This window comes from Protomyctophum parallelum, assembly GCF_964188405.1.
Source record: "Protomyctophum parallelum genome assembly, chromosome: 15".
Taxonomy (NCBI): Eukaryota; Metazoa; Chordata; class Actinopteri; order Myctophiformes; family Myctophidae; genus Protomyctophum; species Protomyctophum parallelum.
The window spans coordinates 22602138-22621799 of NC_139710.1; the positions used below are offsets into that span (position 1 = coordinate 22602138).

General features: G+C 43.3%; 1 protein-coding gene across 1 annotated transcript; it reads right to left on the bottom strand.

Moving 5' to 3' along the window:
- Positions 1–1644: 1644 nt before the first annotated feature.
- On the bottom strand, positions 1645–18124 carry snx18a (sorting nexin 18a). Its single transcript, XM_083785028.1, has 2 exons — positions 16310–18124; positions 1645–3108 (listed from the first exon to the last, which is right to left on the bottom strand). Exons 1-2 carry the CDS (start codon positions 17820–17822, stop codon positions 2855–2857), a joined length of 1767 nt encoding a protein of 588 aa, XP_083641154.1. The 5' UTR covers positions 17823–18124; the 3' UTR covers positions 1645–2854.
- Positions 18125–19662: the final 1538 nt, after the last annotated feature.

Sequence of the window (19662 nt, forward strand, 5' to 3'; positions counted from 1 at the left end):
AAACGTCAGTATGGACAAATTGGCCATATTCCAATGTCTTGATAACGTCCATTTAATGCACTGATAGCATATGTAATGTGAATCAGCTGCCGCGTGGCTCAGGGGTAGTGTGGCCGGATGGGAAACAGTGAGGTTCCCAGTTCGATTCCGGGCTCCCCCAGAGTTAGTGTCGAAGTGTCCTTGAGCATGTCTCTGAACCCCTAATTGCTCCCGATGAGCAGGTTGGTGCCTTGCATGGTTTCCTCCGTCCATCGGTGTATGAATGTATGTATGAATGGGTGAATGTAATGCACAATCTATGTAAAGTGCTTTGAATAAATGCACCATTTGCTGTTTTGACGATTACACTGTCTTCTCTTAAAATAGATTTTTGCTTGGATTTTAATGCTGTTTTACCTTTTTGCCTTTCTTTATTTGTTTTGTAAAGCACTTTGCACTGCATTTTTATGTCATGAAAGGTGCCCTATGAATAGTTTATTATCTATTATTACCGTATTAGACACTTGTCTTCCACTATAAACAATGTCAAGTGATGGAAACAATTTAATGAAAATGCATTGGTTACCTTACATGTGTCCGCTAGTAGAGGTTAGCAACTAAGAACAACAACCCCAAAACAAGTACTTTCCTAACCATCAGTGACCATGTCCTATTCAGTGCACGTATGATGTTGTCATTCAACTTTAACGGTGGCCAGATGTCCCAGCTGGCTCTCCAGACTGGGCCGTCAGCAGCTCTGTGGGACTGGCGTCTAGGAGGAAGGAGTGAACCACTGACACAGCACAGTAGTTCACTGGGGATGTGCAGCAGTGGAACCAGTTTTCGCTCTCCTCAGCCTAGCTACTTATTTAACGATATACTGTAGGCCTACTTGGTTTACCGGCATCCCCCACGGCTCTATACATGGTTCGTTCCTTTTTTCACTCTTTGCCATATACTCTTGGTCAAGAATAGGCGCTAGACAAGCTTCCAAGGCATTGTGAGCTTGTATTGGTATTGTTACAGAATGTTAGGGACACTAGAGTTTGTTTGCTTATATGTACACCACATCATATCAGTCTCTGAGAAGCTTTTGAAGGGGTTTTCAAACAAATCTGGAGACAATGCCTATTGAATTAGAATGCTAGCCTAAACACTAAGTTCCTGTCCAATGTTTAAATATTCCTACCAGTTTACTTGACAAAAATGACCTGTCTAAAAACAAATAATCTATGTAGCCTACAGTACCTGCAGACCTTCAGCTTTGGAACTTATAAATGGAACCATACAACTTATCTTTAAAGGATGCCTAACTTATACATCGTCAAACAATGGTATCATCCCTGACAATAATGGAATTGGAACTAACAACGGGATAGGTTAAATTGAAAATCCGTTATTCTCATCAAGTGACATATCGTGTGACGAGGTTTACAGTAAATAGGCTTTACTGATGGAAAATACTGTATGATTTTCAGATCCACCATAATACAATTTGAAACCAGACCTTTGTCTTCAATCTAATTAAACGCTTACGGCACCAGTAGAAGAGCAATGATGGCGCCACCGTTTTATCTAGGATCTACAATCAGACTGGGCCTTTTACAAAGATTTGATCATTAATGAAATATTCAAATATAGGACAATGAAACACAACCAACCGCGTTCTGTGAAGGAGGATTTTTATTACTCTAATCCGAAGCCACCAGCACAAAGGTTAAAATCAGCAGTGCAGTTTGACTTAACTGTCTGTCACTGTGCTATTAAAATAGATACGACTGCATGAAAGCAGTCACAAAAACTAAACCTGATAACCTGAAGATTTGTCACTTGAAGTTTCTGTCTGGAAGTGGCAGTAATGTGTCCTATTGTCAAAGCAGGTGAGGCTCGATTTATACTTGGTTGCGCGGCAGTGTTGCACATTGAAAATAGTCAATCTCACAACGCATCGTGCTGTGACGCTTTGTGAGCTCCTAGATCACATATCTTCAGTGGCACCGGCACGCAATCATGTATAAATAAGCCTCTCATGATCGTGACCTCTGAAAATCAATCGTGATTGGGATCAATAAAATAAAACTGATCTGAGCACCTCTATCAGAGTAAATAAGAGAATGTGTGTATATATGTATATAATCTATATATTATATAATATACATGTAAACACAAAATGACCAGAGAGTGACAGAGAGACATTATCAGAAGGCACAACATGACAATGGCTGCTCGGCTAGGAGACTGTAAACATATTCTTCTTCGTGTCTGGAGACTAGGGAAGCGTCAAGTGTTTCCAGAAGGCAGTGGGTCCAGTGGTGCTGGAAGTGACTTAGAAAAAAAAAAGTCTGTTACAGAAAAAAAAAAAAAAAAAAATCAAAGTGATAACGGCACAATGAGGCTAAAGAACACAATATACCTTCTGTGAATATCTTACATTGGAAGTAGAAGCAGCATTGGATGGATAATTCTCTCGCTGGTTGTGACACTGATTCAGCTACTCATTAGACCATGTGAGGAACAGTGTTTTGTCACCATCCATTCCCCGCCATTGACCAGTGAAAAGTTGAAGCCGTACAATCCTTTCCATCGCCTCAGCGTTAAGTATTCATAAATTGGCTTATGTTGAGAGCAAGAACAAAGCCTCTTCGTGTTACCATTCTCCAACAAACACAACCCTGGGTTTTGGTTAAAATTGTCAATGTTATTGGAGTGTTATCTCCGTGTCTCTCTCACAGCAGGCCAGGTGGTGGCAGCCATCAGCGATGTGCAACGTTGGCTATTATAGTCTGCCAAAGCTCCGCTGGCTGTCTGAGGGAGGCGCACAGCCATTGGTCACTAAAGTCCAATCCAAACAGATTGCCGTCGTTGTCGGCATCCATTAAGCATCGTCGTATTTCTGCAGGGCCTCCTCCAGCCTCCCTGTGATGTTTTGGAAGAAGCAGATCTGCTGCTGTAGGTACTGCTGCATCTGGGTCTTGAAGTCGCGCACGCGGACCTGGTGGAAGTGCTGGATCTCGGCCAGTGTGGCGAACGAGATGATGTTGCAGCGCTCGTTGATGCCGTCAGCCTGAGGTGCGTCCATCTTGCCCTCCTCCACGTGCTTCTGGCTCTCCTTCACCTTGGTCAGAGCTCCTGTTGAGGGACAACACACGTTGCGGGGGTTATTCACGTCAGGTGTTCAAAACGTCTCCACGAAATAGCCATAGCCTCTGGATGTGAAAGTATGACACCTTGATTAAACTTTGAAATCATTTATTGATTTATTGATCTATTTATTTTCATTTTACTCTTCTTTCCAATCGTCCCCCATTGGGCTCCACTTTGAACACCGGTGCTCACCTTTGCTGATACAACTCAGGGCATGGCTACAATTAACAGCAAGTTAGCATGGTTTAAACTCTGAACTTGACTAAAATACTGCCAAGGTGCTTGGCATGAGTCGTGAGAACCGCATCTGTGAGCACAGTTAAAGAGAGAGAGTGTGTGTGTGTGTGTGTGTGTGTGAGAGAGAGAGTGGGGGCGGGATCTAAACATATCCAGAGATAGATTAGATTACATAAACGATAAAAAAAAACAAAGACGTCACCATTTAAGGGGATTTTGCCTGTGTCTACCAAATTCATTGGAATTAACAAAGGGAAACTACTCGTAGGTTTCTTTAATTGCTATTTTCAGCCCGCCAGTTTGTTTTTGGAAATTATTATTTTATTTCTTTTGAGGGGGCTAGTGAATCATGGTGTGTGTGTGATATGAAATGTCCAGTACCTCCCCAGTGCCTTCCCAAGTGCCACCCCAGTGTCTGCCCTGCAGTGTCTGCCCAGTGCCTCCCCAGTGTCTGCCATGGTGCCTCCCCAGTGACTGCCCAGTGGCTCCCCAGTGTCCCCTGAGTGCCTCCCCAGTGTCCCCCTGAGTGCCTCCCCAGTGTCTCCGCAGTGCCTCCCCAATGTCTCCCCAGTGGCTGCAGTTTCTCCCCAGTGCCTCCCCAGTGCCTTCCCAGTGCCTCCCCAGTGTCCCCTCAGTGCTTCCCCAGTGCCTCCCCAGTGTCCCCCTGAGTGCCTCCCCAGTGTCCCCCTGAGTGCCTCCCCAGTGTCCCCTCAGTGCCTTCCCAGTGCCTTCCCAGTGTCCCCCTGAGTGCCTCCCCAGTGTCTCCCGAGTGCCTCCCCAGTGTCCCCCTGAGTGCCTCCCCAGTGTCCCCCTGAGTGCTTCCCCAGTGTCCCCCTGAGTGCCTCCCCATGCTCCCCAGTGTCTCCCCAGTGCCTCCCCAGTGTCCCTTCAGTGCCTTCCCAGTGCCTCCCCAGTGTCCCCTCAGTGCCTTCCCAGTGCCTCCCCAGTGTCCCCTCAGTGCCTCCCCAGTGCCTCCCCAGTGTTCCCCTGAGTGCCTCCCCAGTGTCCCCCTGAGTGCCTCCCGAGTGCCTCCCCAGTGCCTCCCCAGTGTGCCTCCCCAGTGCCTCCCCAGTGTGCCTCCCCAGTGCCTCCCCAGTGTCTCCCCAGTGCCTCCCCAGTGCCTGCCCAGTGTCCCCCCAGTGTATCCAATAGCAATACAAGAGCAATAATACAAATCAATCTTAATGTATTAATCTTATTAATTAATTATTGAATCAAATTAATTAATTAATCAAAATGTTCGACGCAAGAAGGCCCCCCTGCGGCCTGCGCCCAGCACCATGCCAAAGCTTTTTCCTGCAGGAAACACTGCTTGTGGTTGTAAATATATTGTTATCTGTGTTGCAACGATGAGAGGGTACCTGGAAAAATATCTACCCCAAAAGGGGTACCTGGTCCAAAAAAGTTTGGGAACCCCTGCTCTATAGGTATAGGGGAACCTTTTCCAATAGACATGCCCTTGTCTGCTGTTTAAAAGACCTCAGGTTGGTTGTCAGTTTGACACTGGTTTGATACTGGTTTCGAGGTGTCACTGTTGTCACAGGTGTCACTGGTTTCGAATGTCACCAAAGGCATGCCACAAGGCCACAAGCTGGGGCATATTGAATTTAAATTAGCTGGTCTGTCAGCCTGCAAATGGATATTTGTTTCCGTTTGTTCTGGGTGCCTGCCATGCAATGGCAGAAACACAGGTTGAAATCCGCAACACATACTTAATCGTAATCGTAATCAAGACACGAAACTTTGACGTCTATGGCCGGCCGCACGGTTTACCAAAGCCCCACAATATATACATCGAAACGTGCGGCTCGGCCGGGAATGGTGTGCTTGTGCTTATCTTTCCGTTTCGGGTTACCGTGCCGACGTAATTCGCAATAAACTACGAGAAAAATGCCCCATGCAAAGTCAATGGGGAAACGCGGGTAAAAACAGAAAACGACACGTTACTTTGGAGCCACATTGCTCTGGCATACTGTTACGTAGAAACACGATTTAAACCTCAAACAGCACACGAGGCCATCGACTTTGTTTTTTTTGTGATCAAGTTTTTTATTTTATTTTTTGTTAAAAGAAAGAAGAAGGGGGTTTCCCCCACCCCACCCTCCCACCCCACAGGTTGAACAGCAAAACAGATACAGGGTTACAATACATAAAAAATTATCATAATAGTAATAATAGTAATAATAATAATAATAATAATAATAGTAAATAAGGCGAGACAGATATTTTACAATTGGATAAATCAAATTAAAAAGGAGAAAATAACAGTTATCAGGGACGTTGGCATGATTTAAGTTTTTCTAGTGCTGTGGATAAGACGTCAAGTGTGTTTTCTTGAGGCCATCGACTTTGTTGTGGTTCAGATGGAATTCGAATACGTTGCACGGTTTGCCCGCTATCGCAGTTCAAAGTGTGTGTGGTCTGAGCAAAAATCTCGACTCACAGTGTCGCACGGCCAGAGAGAGAGAGCGGGTCAGAGGGAGAAGCCAATGTGAAGACTGTAGCGAAATTCTCCGAACAAATCGTCCTCACAGGCAAAATATTAACTTTACACGCATGGGTTTCGGTAATTTTGTAGCCACACTCGTCCTCTTTCACGCAATGTCACAACCACAGCCCAGATACATACGGTACGTGAACTACAGCCCTGAAAGCGACAGGTGTACCATCATAATGTGTCATGAAACTACATGTTAACTGCCTGAATGAGTCAGCAATTTTTTCATCACAAACACAATTTCTTAACTCGCTCTTATAACCACATTTTTCATCTTACCAATACCACGATCGCACACGGCGTACCTTAATGTCTCGGGTCTCTCACGGCGAAAACAAAAATCGCATTCGACTTTTACTTTTTGCGATAGAGCAATTTGTTCGGACATACGTTCTCTCACTGAGTCAGTGTGCTTTAAACTTTCATTAGTGGTTGCATTCGTATAGACTCAGCTCAGCTGAAAATGATACTTTGTTAATGATTCAAGGTCAAGTTGACCACCTCTCACACACGCGCACACACGAACGCACACGCACGCACATGCACAAATGTGCACGGCTGCACGCACACACACATTGAAAGTCAATGAAAAAAATCGGGGAAACACGTAACTCTGTCATTTCTCAACCGTTTCAGAAGCGGGGCGGCTCACCGGAACCGGGCCGCCCCCCTGAACGAAACCAAATGGACCCTTACAGCTCAGACATCTTAGCATTAGCATGTTAGCATCTTAGCATTAGCATGTTAGCATTAGCATGTTATCATGTTAGCATTAGCATGTTAGCATGATAGCATTAGCATGTTAGCATTAGCATGATAGCATTAGCATGTTAGCATTAGCATGTTAGCATTAGCATGATAGCATTAGCATGATAGCATTTTAGCATATTAGCATGTTAGAATTAGAATGTTGGTGGCAACGTAATGCGCAATAAACTAAGTCAAAATACCCCATTGAAAGTCAATGGGGAGACCTGGCTCACATGTAACCAAATGGACCCTTCTGAGAGGCTAAATGTCATCAAATGGTGGTCCGTGGCTCAAATGCTGCACAGTCTTGGCAAGCTTCAGGCACACAGAAAAAATTATTGAAATTTTGTTTCTAGTTCTATTATATATTTTATCATCCAAATGCATATTCCTGCATGCTTATAGATTATTGTGCGGACTGTACCAGTAACACAAATCTTCCGTCACTTAAGGAGCCATGAATGACTTTTCCCTGCCTTTGCTGGCAATGTACAAGATAATTATTTTTTACCTGGCAATGTTCCAGCAAAAACACAGCTTGAGGCCATAGTCTTACCATGAAGAAGCTGTTTTACCAGCTGTTCTTTCTTTAAATTCTAGGAAACGCCTTGTGGCTGTCACCTTCTTGCCTCTCTCGTATTTGGGGAATGTGCTGTATAAGCATGCGTCTGCATTTGTTGGACACCGTCTAGCCCTCAGATTCACAACTGGTTGTAAAACCTCTCACACACCTGCACTATCCTATTCCTATCCTTGTATTCTCAGGCATAAGCCATGCACAGAAACATACACTGGTATCTTTTAATTTCTAAATCACGCCTGGGACTGCTGCCCGCAGATCATTAAATAAATGATAGCCTATGGTCGCAGGGCTTCATCACCATCAGTCTCAGTCCGTAGTACTGAAGTTTGTAAAAGACAAGGCCTTCTCCTAGCTACTCTGCCCCCGGTCCTCAACCTGGACCACATTATTGCAGAAACCAAGAGTTTATTTACACCAAGCAGTTGCTTAGCATTTTTAAGCCGTGTTCACACCGCCAGAAGCTAGAAAAATAAAGCAAGCCAAAATGATTTTGAAGCTGCTTTTCTTTCAGAAAGTGGGCGTGTACAAGGTACCCGTCAGTCAAGTGGCCTGGACTGGCCTTGAGACGAGACCGAAAATAGGCAGTCTGAGCAGGCGCGCATTTTTAAGTGTAAAATGTAAAATAGCGGCTGTAGAGCAGAAATACCTATTTATATGTATAAACAATATAATCTTGGTAAACATGCTTGTAAATAACCGAATGAGACGACGGACCGGTCTCGATCCTCCCTCGTCTATCATCTCGGGGGGCACTCTGCTCTCCCCCACGACCGAAACCCTCCGAGCACAGCTGAAGCACCGAGATCGAATTAAATTATATATATATTTTAAATAACGGGCCGTGTATGTCACGTTAATGTTGTTTTGGCAAAAGCATACCATTTTTACGGAAAGAAATACAATTACATAGCCAGCACGTCGTGGAAGCAAGTAAAACAAAAAGCTGCTTCTTCCTTGGTGTGAACGCTGCATTACTTTATGATCCATTTTTAACCTCGTCTTTGTACTGAATGTCCTGCCTGTCTGCTACGTGCATTACTGCTGTCTGACACACTTTTTGACACACTTGACCACATCTGATTCAGAACAATTGTAGCACACACCAAGAGGAAGCCAGTAGGAGGTGTACCATAATGTTCAGTGTGATTGACTCATCCATGTGGGTCATATTATTCTCTCTAAGTTTTTTCTTTTCTAAATGTATTCCAATCTTTTTCACCTCATTCAAATCATTATTAGCAAACACTGTGGGGGCTCCGCTTAGTAGACTGACTATTGCACCCATGAGCTATAGCACGCGCCCCATAACATTTGGCGAGTGCTAGAGAAGATGTTTAACCCAGTGGCTTTTCACATTGCAACAGGATGAACCTCATGCTTTGTCGGTTTATTGTGGTGTAGGAGGTGAAACACATTCACACGTACACGTATCCATCACACGCCACTGCAATTCTTACTGCACTACTGTACTGAAAGAAACCTGTTATACAACATGGCATGGGATCCTTTTGCATTGTGTTGAATAAGAACATTGGACTGCGGAGAATCTACCTTACAATGTTTGATTTCTTAAATATTATAACTGTAGGTAGGGTCGATCTTAGAATATTGCAGATATTTTCTTACTGAAAAAGAGAGGAAATTGGTGAAAATGATTTAAAAGAGTTGAATGCAAATTTGTATGCAAATAGGCAAAATTATAATGGTGGTTTGATCAAATGTTTTCTCTTATATATGATTTGATTTGGGCCGGAACTGCTCTTTAGCAGGCTGTCAGCGTCTTGAACAACTTAATTTCCCTTTCATAAAAAATAACTTTTGTTATTTTGAATCTCCAAGAAACAGTGCTGCAATTATTATTGTTTTTGCGATGTTCTTTGTATCACAATCACAATGGACAAACATGAAGATGATTGCCAAAATGCTGATAAAATGTACAACAAGCATCACTATTGCTATTCACTGACACGGCCCAAATATGTCCTGTGGGCTGTATGCTACTTCCCTGGCTGTAAACGAGGTCATGTATTAACATATATCAACATCTGGCAACATTTACACAAACATGGAGTGTTGACACAAGGGCTACCTATTTGCCTCCATTCAAAACTGATGAAAACAAACACAGATGAGGCTTTTGGAACTATAACCTAACCGAGAGTAAGCTCTGGGGAGGAGGGCGTTTTTTTTTTATACTTTATTAGTCTGAAATGTAAACAGCATAAGTAAGACATAAGGCTAAAAGGATGAGTTTGTAGCTATTCTTCAAGCAGGCAGGTCCTTCAGAATGTCCTGCACTTCCGCACCATGGGACTCTGTGTCAGTCAACAGTCACTGCGACTAACACCTTGTCAAAAGTATGATTCAGAGAGCTTGCTTCCTGTCAAGTGTCGCCTCACCACTTCTTAGAAGTGCTGACCTGGAATTGTACTCTCTCTCTGCCTCCCTCCCTTTTTAAGCGGCACTGCCGGCACATTTTCAAAGAACAAAACTTTATCCTGGAATCTGAGCCTGTTTTATTTTTATTAAATGTGGCACATTTTTCTTTAATCCTGGAAACTGAGCTTTTGGAATTCATCAAAGCATCCCAGCTAAGTTCAACCAAATGCCTTCTGATTTTCGTCTTTGGGCTGCACAAAACGTTGTCAGGCTATAGATGGACTACTACACAGTACACACTAGTACTGTACACTACACAATAGTACACAAAGCAAGAGAAACATGCCGACGTTCTCTAAAAGACACACTTCACCCCCACCCCATCTTCTGAAAATCTGCATAGTCTGGCAGTATCTTCCTCTGCTGCAGTTAAACCTAGATCTGTGAAATTCCTCTAATGCACAACAGAGGCAGAAAAGGACACACAGATAATAGGGTAATAGGCAGAAACATTGGGAACAAACACAGCTGTCCAAAGACCTTTTTGGTTTGATTCCCAAAGCCTTTCACTACCATAACTACGGTACTCAAACCTGTTGGCCGGGGTTCCACCAGGCCTCTATACTTGACCTACTCCTTTTTTCCCTCTACACCAAATCTCATCTACAAATTCACAATAGATTGCAGAGCTTGTAGATGTGCTATTTTTGAGGGCCTCCTATGTCCAGCTTTGAGGGTTTGTGGAAACACAAACATTGAAGACAAAAGTGTGTAAACACAAACGTGTGATTTTATACTTTACTTGGTTGCATACCGGTGTCTGCTCTACAAGCTCGCAACGCGACACGATGTGAAAAAGTGTGAGATTGTAGATCTGCTTTTCTCCGGGCATAATACCCAGCAGCAGCACGCAGGCTTCGACAAAAAAATGCCACCTTAGCCGCAGCTCTTCACAATGCGTGAGTGGGCATTCGCAATTACGCGCACGTGTGTGTGTGTGTGTGTGTTTTAGAAGGCACTTGCCGAATGGGTCTCAGGTGGTAATGGGTTAAATAAATAGGTCCCCCCCTGGTGACATGCCCCCAGAGGAAAGCGTTCCTGGATGAATGCACGCCGGTGGCAGGACGTCGCTGCCAGCACAGCTCTTACGTAATCACTGGTTAGTGGTTACACAACGCTGAGCCTCTGCTAGCCTGTGACCCAGGGCTGGGCAATATGACAACATCTTTTCCTCCATTACGATTAATACACTTTTGTGTGTGTATGAAAATAGCAGATCTATAAGATTGTCTATTTTCACTATGTTTATACGCCGCCATTGTTACGTATAACACAGGGTTAAGTGGTTAATTGGACAAATCATGAATTAGTTCATCATTAATTAGTTCATTGGACTAATTATAAAAAAGCCATTTCGAATTTCTTCGTGTCAATTCGCCGATAATATGGAAACTAGTATACAGTAGTAACAGTAAAAAAAATACCCGCTATTCATTTCAATAGAATAGAAGTTGCTCAGTGGCGCTTTGAAGCACCCGGAAGACTGCCGGAAGTATAAATATAACTCAATGGCTCGAGCGAGCGGAAGTTTAGCCTAGCCTAGCCCCGGACCTTATGAACGTCCGTCCACCTCCATGAAAGTGCTGCAATTCCACATTTCGCCAGTAGGTAGTGGCAGCTTCAAATATGGATAGCCTTACTGGGGGGCTTGGTTTCTACACAAAAAAGGAGACGGTGCCCCCAGAGCAAAAACAAAATGAAAAACCACAACCAACATACAGTGTTTGAGACTACAAATGGAACCAAATGGTCCTATTTGGTTCCATAAAGAGTATAAAAAGTCAATTTAGTTTCTTGCTACAGGTACATATCAATCATTTACCTGGGGAGTGGGGACCCACTGAAACCCGTTGAGAACCAGTGCTACTGTATATATACTATATCAAACCGCTTGGCAGAGACTGAACATTTAATGCCCTTCACTGAATGCTGACTTTGCAAGAAAACCTACTGTAACACTGTCTTTTACAGACGTCCTCCGTGATTATTCCATATTACCTGGGGTCCTTTGGTAATACTCCCGTGCGAATAGGGCTTTAGTTTGAATCAAAATACAACTCGCCATTTAGTGACGTATGAACCACGACCACAGCCCTGATAACACGCTGTCGTCTGAGGTCAGCAGAAGTGTCCCCATAGGAAGCATTACATTGGCAGCATTAGAACTAGAAGGTGGGGAGACCATTTGATTGGTAAAGGCTGTGTTTACAAAAAGAAATGTGCCGTGAACAGTATTTTAAATGTGCTATCAAAGCATATGTTAGCTTATGTGGTCACACTTTGAAATGTCCTGTTCCCACAAGTTAACGTCAAGTAAGGGAATTTAAATTTTAAGTTTTCACCCTCCCAGAAACATTGAGTTACTATGACCATCGACCAAAACCACAGCATATCACTAACCTCAAGATCTGAAAACTGTACCCTTTCTCTAGAGATTGAAAACATGAGTAAACAATGTGACCTATAATGCCATTTACGCTGCAAAGCTAAATTAAGATATTTAAAAGGCACCAAATTAAGTGCAAGATGTTGGGGGGGTTTAAATGCCAGATATGTCGGCAATAATATTATGAGTTACGAGCGGCCTGACCAGCCTGCACACTAATGGGTGTCCCAGTAGAGGTGGCAATCAATAGAGTGACGTCCAATGTCTCCCTTCTGGGAGGCTCACATTTCACTGGTCACTTCAGTGAGGATAAATAGAAACCGGTCTGTCTGTGACCTGTGTGCTGCGTACTGGATAGATATAGGATCCTAAAAATAGTCAGATTCTGATACGACTGATAACGATTGCACCGATATGTTTGGTCTTAAAGGCTTCAGCAAGGGAACAGCAGCCCTACATCACACAAGGAAAAGCACTTATATTGTAGCTCTTTAATTCCTAGTTATGCTGGTTCATTTCACATGATTGGAGAGTTAGGATGAACACTCCAATGCTAGAGGGAGTATTTGTTTTTACGGTGATTCCTTGGGGAAGTTAAATTGTCATGTGCCACTTATGTAATGTTACGGAAGTCTCTACTTTGGTCTAATGAGAACTAGGATGTTGCCTAGCTAGCCACAGTAGCCAGTGGTTCCTCTACTGAGCTGCCTCAGTGCACCAATAAACCTCAAACAATGGTATTAGCTTCAGATTGAACCCTGAGCACTGAAAGGGACATTTGTTAAGCAGGGTTTAGAGGTTTGTGGTCAATATTATAAGGGTAGCTAATTTTGTTTGCAATGTCAAAGAACAACATTTACACATCCATTAAAAATGATCTAAAAGGGTTTGTTGCTTTAGGTGAAATAATTATATAAATTAAATAGAGAGAGAACGTGAGGACAGGGGTGAGAGAAAGAGCGGAAGATAGAAAAGCAGACTGAATGTCTGGCACAACAGTCCATGTGCAAACGCAGGTATACCAGTCAGCAGAGCAGATTTTCAACTCCCAGCCACTATTGTTTGTCTCACCACAATGACGAGTCGGTGAACTGTAGGCTGTCAGCTTTTATAGTTTCATTAGAAGCTCCTATTCTTTCATGTACTTTCCTGCTAATTAAAAGCAATTCAATTGACTATTAGTGGGTTTGGAGCACGGGAGGTTTCTTTAAGATCTCTAAGGCAGAGTGGAAAACATAATTGGACTTCAGACGGCCCAACATCAACAAACTGTGTCTGTAGGGTTATTGAATTGTAACACTGCCTAGTAGCCTGTAGGCTGTTTGACTCACATACTGTATAAGCATAAATCAAAAAGGCTTTTAACCACTTAAACCCTATACTGTACTTAGCTGACCTATTTCCCAAGGGCTCTATAGCCCCCCCTTATTTTCACTCTGCTGTAGTCTACTTCTAGACTAAATATCTTTTGCAGAAAATCTACAAACTTGTGTTGTGACGAGTTGTGAACAGTAAATATATTTGTGAATAGTAAATTAAGAGCTACTGTTGTGTTTGGACAAATATGGAAAACAAAACACCACCTTTGGCCATATAAAAGCGATCTTTACCCGAGAGTCCTTACAAGAACAATAAAGAAAAAGTAAGCGATTCCCTATGCTGTAAGTGATATTTTTGTGTTAAAATAAGTGTTGCTCTATATTCTGATACAAATCATTACTAGTTTGTTTCTCCACCTCTTTCCAGCTGAGTAAACAAACAGCCATACATTTTCAGTTCGGGAATCAAGATACCAATTTCATGCAATCAGCAGAGAACTCATACAGGATACAGAATACTAAAAAGCAGGAGAGGCACCTGTTACTGAATAAACATATAGCTGGGGCGTCTGCTGGCCTAGTGGTTCAGGCGCATGCTACATATAGGCTCTGGCCTGACAACGCGGCGCGTGTTCGAGTCCCGTTTATGACGATCTTTGCTGCGTGTCTCTCCCCGTCTCTCCCTCCCTCTTTCCTGTCAATCTTCACCGTAACTCAATATAGGCACAAAATCCTAAAACAAAATCTCAAAAAACACTCTATAGCAATGATTAATATCTGAATATATAGTTTTCACATAAAACAAAACAAAAACGTTCATGAGCTTCAATTTAGTTGTCCTGGTACAGACATACAAACCGCAGACTAAACAAAACTAATGTGGTCATATTTCCCCCCACCATTGCTATAAGAAAATCAGCAAGGTGCATGTAAACTGTGAAAAAGGAAACATTAGAACCTAAATGCATTACAGCAGACAGAGATAATCAAAAGAATAGAATAATAGTTGACATATTGTTCTCTTTTTAACCTGCTACAGAATCCTGCTGTGGCTCTTCCTGTACTAGTTACAGCGTGAAAAAGGCCTCCGTCTCCTCGCTCAGGCGATTCACTCCCAACAGGAGGTTTTAAGTGTTCAAGCTTAAATCAGATGGCAACAGCTTGGCACCACAGTTGAAAAATAACCAAAGTGTTAGACAGTGAAGGCAGTATGCTGCCTTTCTGCTCACAGCAAGGATTTGTTTTGTCTTTGTACAATCAAACCAGACTTTATCATTGCAATTAGTCTAGGCTTATCACGTGATGTTGTGTATTTGCCAACTTGTTTGACGTGCAAACAGCCTTTCGTGACTAAAGCCACTTGTGTTACAACCCCACAACAACGCCTATCCTGTTTTCAAACAATTGCTTGATTTGGGCACTGAATATGCCTACTGTTTGAGGGGAACCAAACCTAATTCAAGCATTTCCACAACTTTTAAATGACAGGCAGTGTGGGGAATGACTAGGGGTGCAACGAGTTGCATGAATAATTTATTAGATGAACAAAAATTTGATAATCAGTCTACTGATGTATCACTATCATATTACAATTTCAAATACAGTATGCAATGTTTTGGAGGCTATATTCAAATTCTGTTTACCTAGTAAAATAATATAAATGCTTCTCATCCTGATCAGAAACTCTGAGTCCAATAGGATGGTCGAGAACTGAGATGAGCAGATTAGATTTAATCAGATGTAATCTAGTCAGCGTACAATTAGCCTGCACACAATGCCAATGTGTCACACTCAGATAGGACTAATTTTCATGTAGTTATTGACAAATTAGTTACAGTGTATATCAGGCAGCGAGGGTTTAAAAGAAAGAAAGTAATGAGTGCCCAGTCTGCATTCACCAAGTAAAGCTTTAAGACTAATTGGTGTTTACAGTGTCTACTTTGGTTCAGCTTGGCATGCAAGCTTCACTCTAAAAGGCCATAACTTTGTCTTTCAAAAAGCACACAAATGTGTTACATTCTTATGTACTGTAAACGGTATGCTCTAAACAGTAACCACTACACTGCATCCCTGGCACTGACTGGAGTGGAGTGATATTTTGCCACACAACAAGAACAATCATTGTTCTTCTTGGGGAGGACAGCAGAGACGGCCTAACATTGACTTGGCTGTGGAGAAACGGTAGAATAGGTCAGCCACAAACCTTAATGAAGAACAAATGTTTTACAGGAGGTCACTTTGTGATAGACATAGCATTCTCCATTTTCCTGGCATTGGTAAAAGGTCATCGGCTATGGAAAATCAAACATAACATGTCAGCTGTATTGGTTGCCGCCCACATGATTCAGTAGTGAAGTGTAACTAGGGGAGTACACGTGGGTCTGTTTCCCAATGCAAACATTCCTCATTTGTATTGCAAAGTTCTGCTGGCTCTGATGGTGATGACTGGCATCCAGTGTCGATATGTCTGTATTGTCTGACAGACAACTACACCAGTCTAACACAGACAACTAGCCTACGGTTGCACGCCGTGACTCGTGTGAGAAAAGTCACTTATTTGTTAATTTGCCAACACTTCCTTGTATTTACAAAGTACAAAGATGTATGATTCCACATGCGAATGTACTTATTTAACATGATTCAAGCATTTTTCAGTGTTGGTGTCTTTTAGTTTTGGATGATGTGGCTCTATGGCTCTTTTTTTGTTTTTTTAAATAAAATGTATCTGGATCTACAAGCACCTCGTCGTCTTTTGGTGTTAAAACTATCCAACATATAGCAAATCAAGAGATCAAAGATTCCTAGTCATAGTTGTTCAGTAAGTTATACTATAACAGCAGCCTGTTTGTTCTACTGATGTATGAAACACAACAAATAACAAACATACATATGGGTTCATAAAATAAATAGGCTACATAAAATAAAATGATTTAATGGAGAGTGGATGTACAGTGTGTCTTCATGGTAGACTTTACCTTTCTGGACATGGATGATGTCTGGGTAGTTTGCCAAGTGGCCTTGGTAAAGCGCTAACAAATCCATGATTGGGTCGAGATCCTGTCTTGGTTGCTCAGCGAAGCACTCTCCGATGGCCTCGTATGCCTCTCCAGTGAAGGAGATGGCTTGGTTGAGACCAGCAGAGTATGCCTGCTGGTCCATCTCAAAGGCTTGGCTTAGGACCTTGAACGACTGCCCCACTTTCTGGTACTCTTTCTTGAAACCGGTGATCTGCTTGCGGGCAAACTCGTTGACAGTGGCGTTGAGCTGCAACGCGCTGTCATCCATCCTCTTGGTGAAGGTCTTGAAGCCATCGATTTTGCTCTCCACCTCCTGGAGGTCGAGTGGGGCAGCGGGGGTGCTGATGGTGAGGAAGAAATTAGCCCCCACCATCTCATCCTTCTCGGCCTTCCTCTTGCCCAGCTTCCATGCCTTCTCGTCCGTGCTGCTGCACATGAGGAAGTGCTGGAACACGTCACACCTGGCCAGGACAGGGTGGCTGGTCATGTGGTCCATCCACCGTATGAGGCCCTTCCTCCTCTTAGAAATGAAGTCTTCCTCAAAGCGCCCGGCGGCCTGCTTCTCTGGGATGTGGGGGACCGAGATAACAGGGAATTTCTCCACGAGCCGTGCATACAGCCAGTCAAAGTGCTTATACCGCCTGTTCACCTGGGTCTGCGTGTGCGTGGGTGTCAGCTTGTACGAGATGTAGCTTTTCATGCCCTTGAACTTGGTCTGCTTAGTAGGGTCATCGATTGTGCAGGCAAATGGATACGGGTTCTCCTGCCACTCAGGGCCATATTGGCCCATCACCACACATATCTTGTCCCCGTCCTTCACAAAACCAGCTGCTTCCCCCAGCACAAATGCTTCACCTCCTGACTTCACAAAGGTTGAAAACCTATTCAAGTTTCTACTGACCGTGGCGGAACTCTTTGCTTGCTGTGCATTACCTCCTCTTGCCATTGAGGCTATTGACACCCTGTATGTGGATGCTCCATTGCCTTCAAAATCTTGATAGCTCCCCCCCACAGTACCTGGCTCATCGGCAACAGTGGAGCTGTCATCCCAGTCATCATCCCAGTCATCGTCGCTTCCTTGGCTGGTCTGGTGATAAGTGTTCTGTGGCTGCTGCGCCGGAGGAGGGAAAGTAGTGAAGACAGGTGCCGATGCTTTGGAGAAGTTCTCAACTTTGTTCTGTGTTTTGAACGACGCGTCAACACCTACGCTCGGGACATTGGCATACCGTGAGTCCTGATAAGAATCTCCTGATGTGTTGCTGTTGTTGTTGAACGTGGAGACGGCGTCGCTCCTCAGAATCTCCACGTAGGACGCAGGGAAAAGCCCCCTCTCCCCTTTGCCGTTTGAACCCTCAAGCCAGCCTTCGATGTCCTGTTCACTGTACAAAGTCACAACCTCGTTCTCTTTCACAGATATCTCCCCCGGGTTTTCGGAGGTGAAGTCGTACAGTGCTTTAGCCCGCAGCGCCATAATAATCACAGCTTGGAGCGGTAGCGCCGAAGAGAAGCGGCTAGCTGCAGGCAGGCCAGCCAGTCAGTCAGCCCACCAAACCAAAACTATACTGGAACTCCTTCTACAAACTTAACAAGGCACAATTTAAATTACAACACACCAGAAACCTCTGTCAACGCGTCCCTGCTTCAGATGACGTTTTATTTTATTTTATAGAAAACGTACGCGATTCCTGTCGTGCACATTATGTCCCGAGATTTCAGCGATTTCCAACGTGAAGCGGGGTTTATTTACGTTTGCTAGGACCATCTGTACTCCGCAGCCTCCACCGCTTGTGTGTCGCGCTGCGCAGCAACAACCACACACGTAATCATTCTGGAGAGCCGAGGGAGGAGCCACAATGCTGTCATTTTGTCAGAAATTGTCACACCATGCAGGCATGCAAGATTGGAAATGTGGAATTATTATTATTATTATGCCGATTTAAAATGAGGCTATAGCATACACTCCGTTGCACTACGGCGTTAATAGGCAGGCATATTCTTATTAATAGGTAGGCTGTGTCCAGTGCGTTAACGAGTTCTCACTAGTTAGTTACTTAATTCATTGTGTCAGCTATTTTTTTGTTTCATCACTTCCAATTTAACTTCTTTTAAGTTCTTTATTCTGTATCCTTAAAATGTATTTTTTGTGTAGGCCTGGCCTTATACTGAACAAACACAACACAGCTATGTTTAACAATATCGTTACAATAGCCTACTATACTGTTACTACTATTAGACCTAGTAGGCCTACTAGGCTACTACTATACTAGCATAATACATAATAGCCTAATAATACTAATACTAATACTAATACTAAACAATAGGCCCATAGATTGCATGGAAAACAATAGGCTACACTATTCCTTTTCAACTTTGCTGGGCACAACATGACTAACATTCTTAGCTATTCATAGCCTGCATGAAACAAGCCCTTCATCTCCCCACCAAATACTGTCTCTCTGTAGTTTATCCATTCCAGATAAGATAGCAAGGTTTTACATTCAGTTTAGGGGGAGGCTGGGAACATTCAATGTCCCATCATCTGCATTTTTTCCCCACACAAAGTTCACATCATACTATAATGATACCAATAACCATAACAAGCTGCTGACATAATTAATTATAGCCTATCTAATTCAGGAATTATAGGAGCATAAACAGGGGTAATATTTTTCCTAGTGCGAATTTTGTAGTTATAAACAACCAATCCATACTCAGAGTTGAGTCAGAATACTTTGAAATGTAACGGGTTACTTTGGATCTCTACTCTCAACTCTACTACTCACCTGTAGGTTTCCATATATGTAATCCTTCCCCATCCAAGGCATCCATCCTTCCTCTTCGATGTGACATGACATGACATCAGCTTGTGACTGCAACTTGATCCTGTTCGCAGATGACTCAGCACTGCTGGTCTCGGACAGGAACTAACTGACCGCAGGTTGAAATGACCCTCAGCTCTGAACTCGGTAAAATCTGCACCTGGCTCGCTGATAACAAACTATCCTTACACCTGGGAAAAACTGAATCCATTCTCTTCGGTTCAAATAGTAATCTCAGCAAGGCAGATGGCTTCTTGGTTAGAGTGGGTGACAATATTATCACACGCAAAGATGAAATTACCTACCTAGGTTCCATCCTGGAGGCCAATCTTTCCGGTGATAAAATTTAATCAAAAAAGTCAATCAAAGAACAAGATTCCTTTACAGGATCTCCTCACTGGTCAACAAAAACATTGTGCAATTGTGCCATTGTACCACAGCACCTCAAAGGCCCTTAAAACAAGGCTCCAGACCTCCCAAAACAAACTGGTC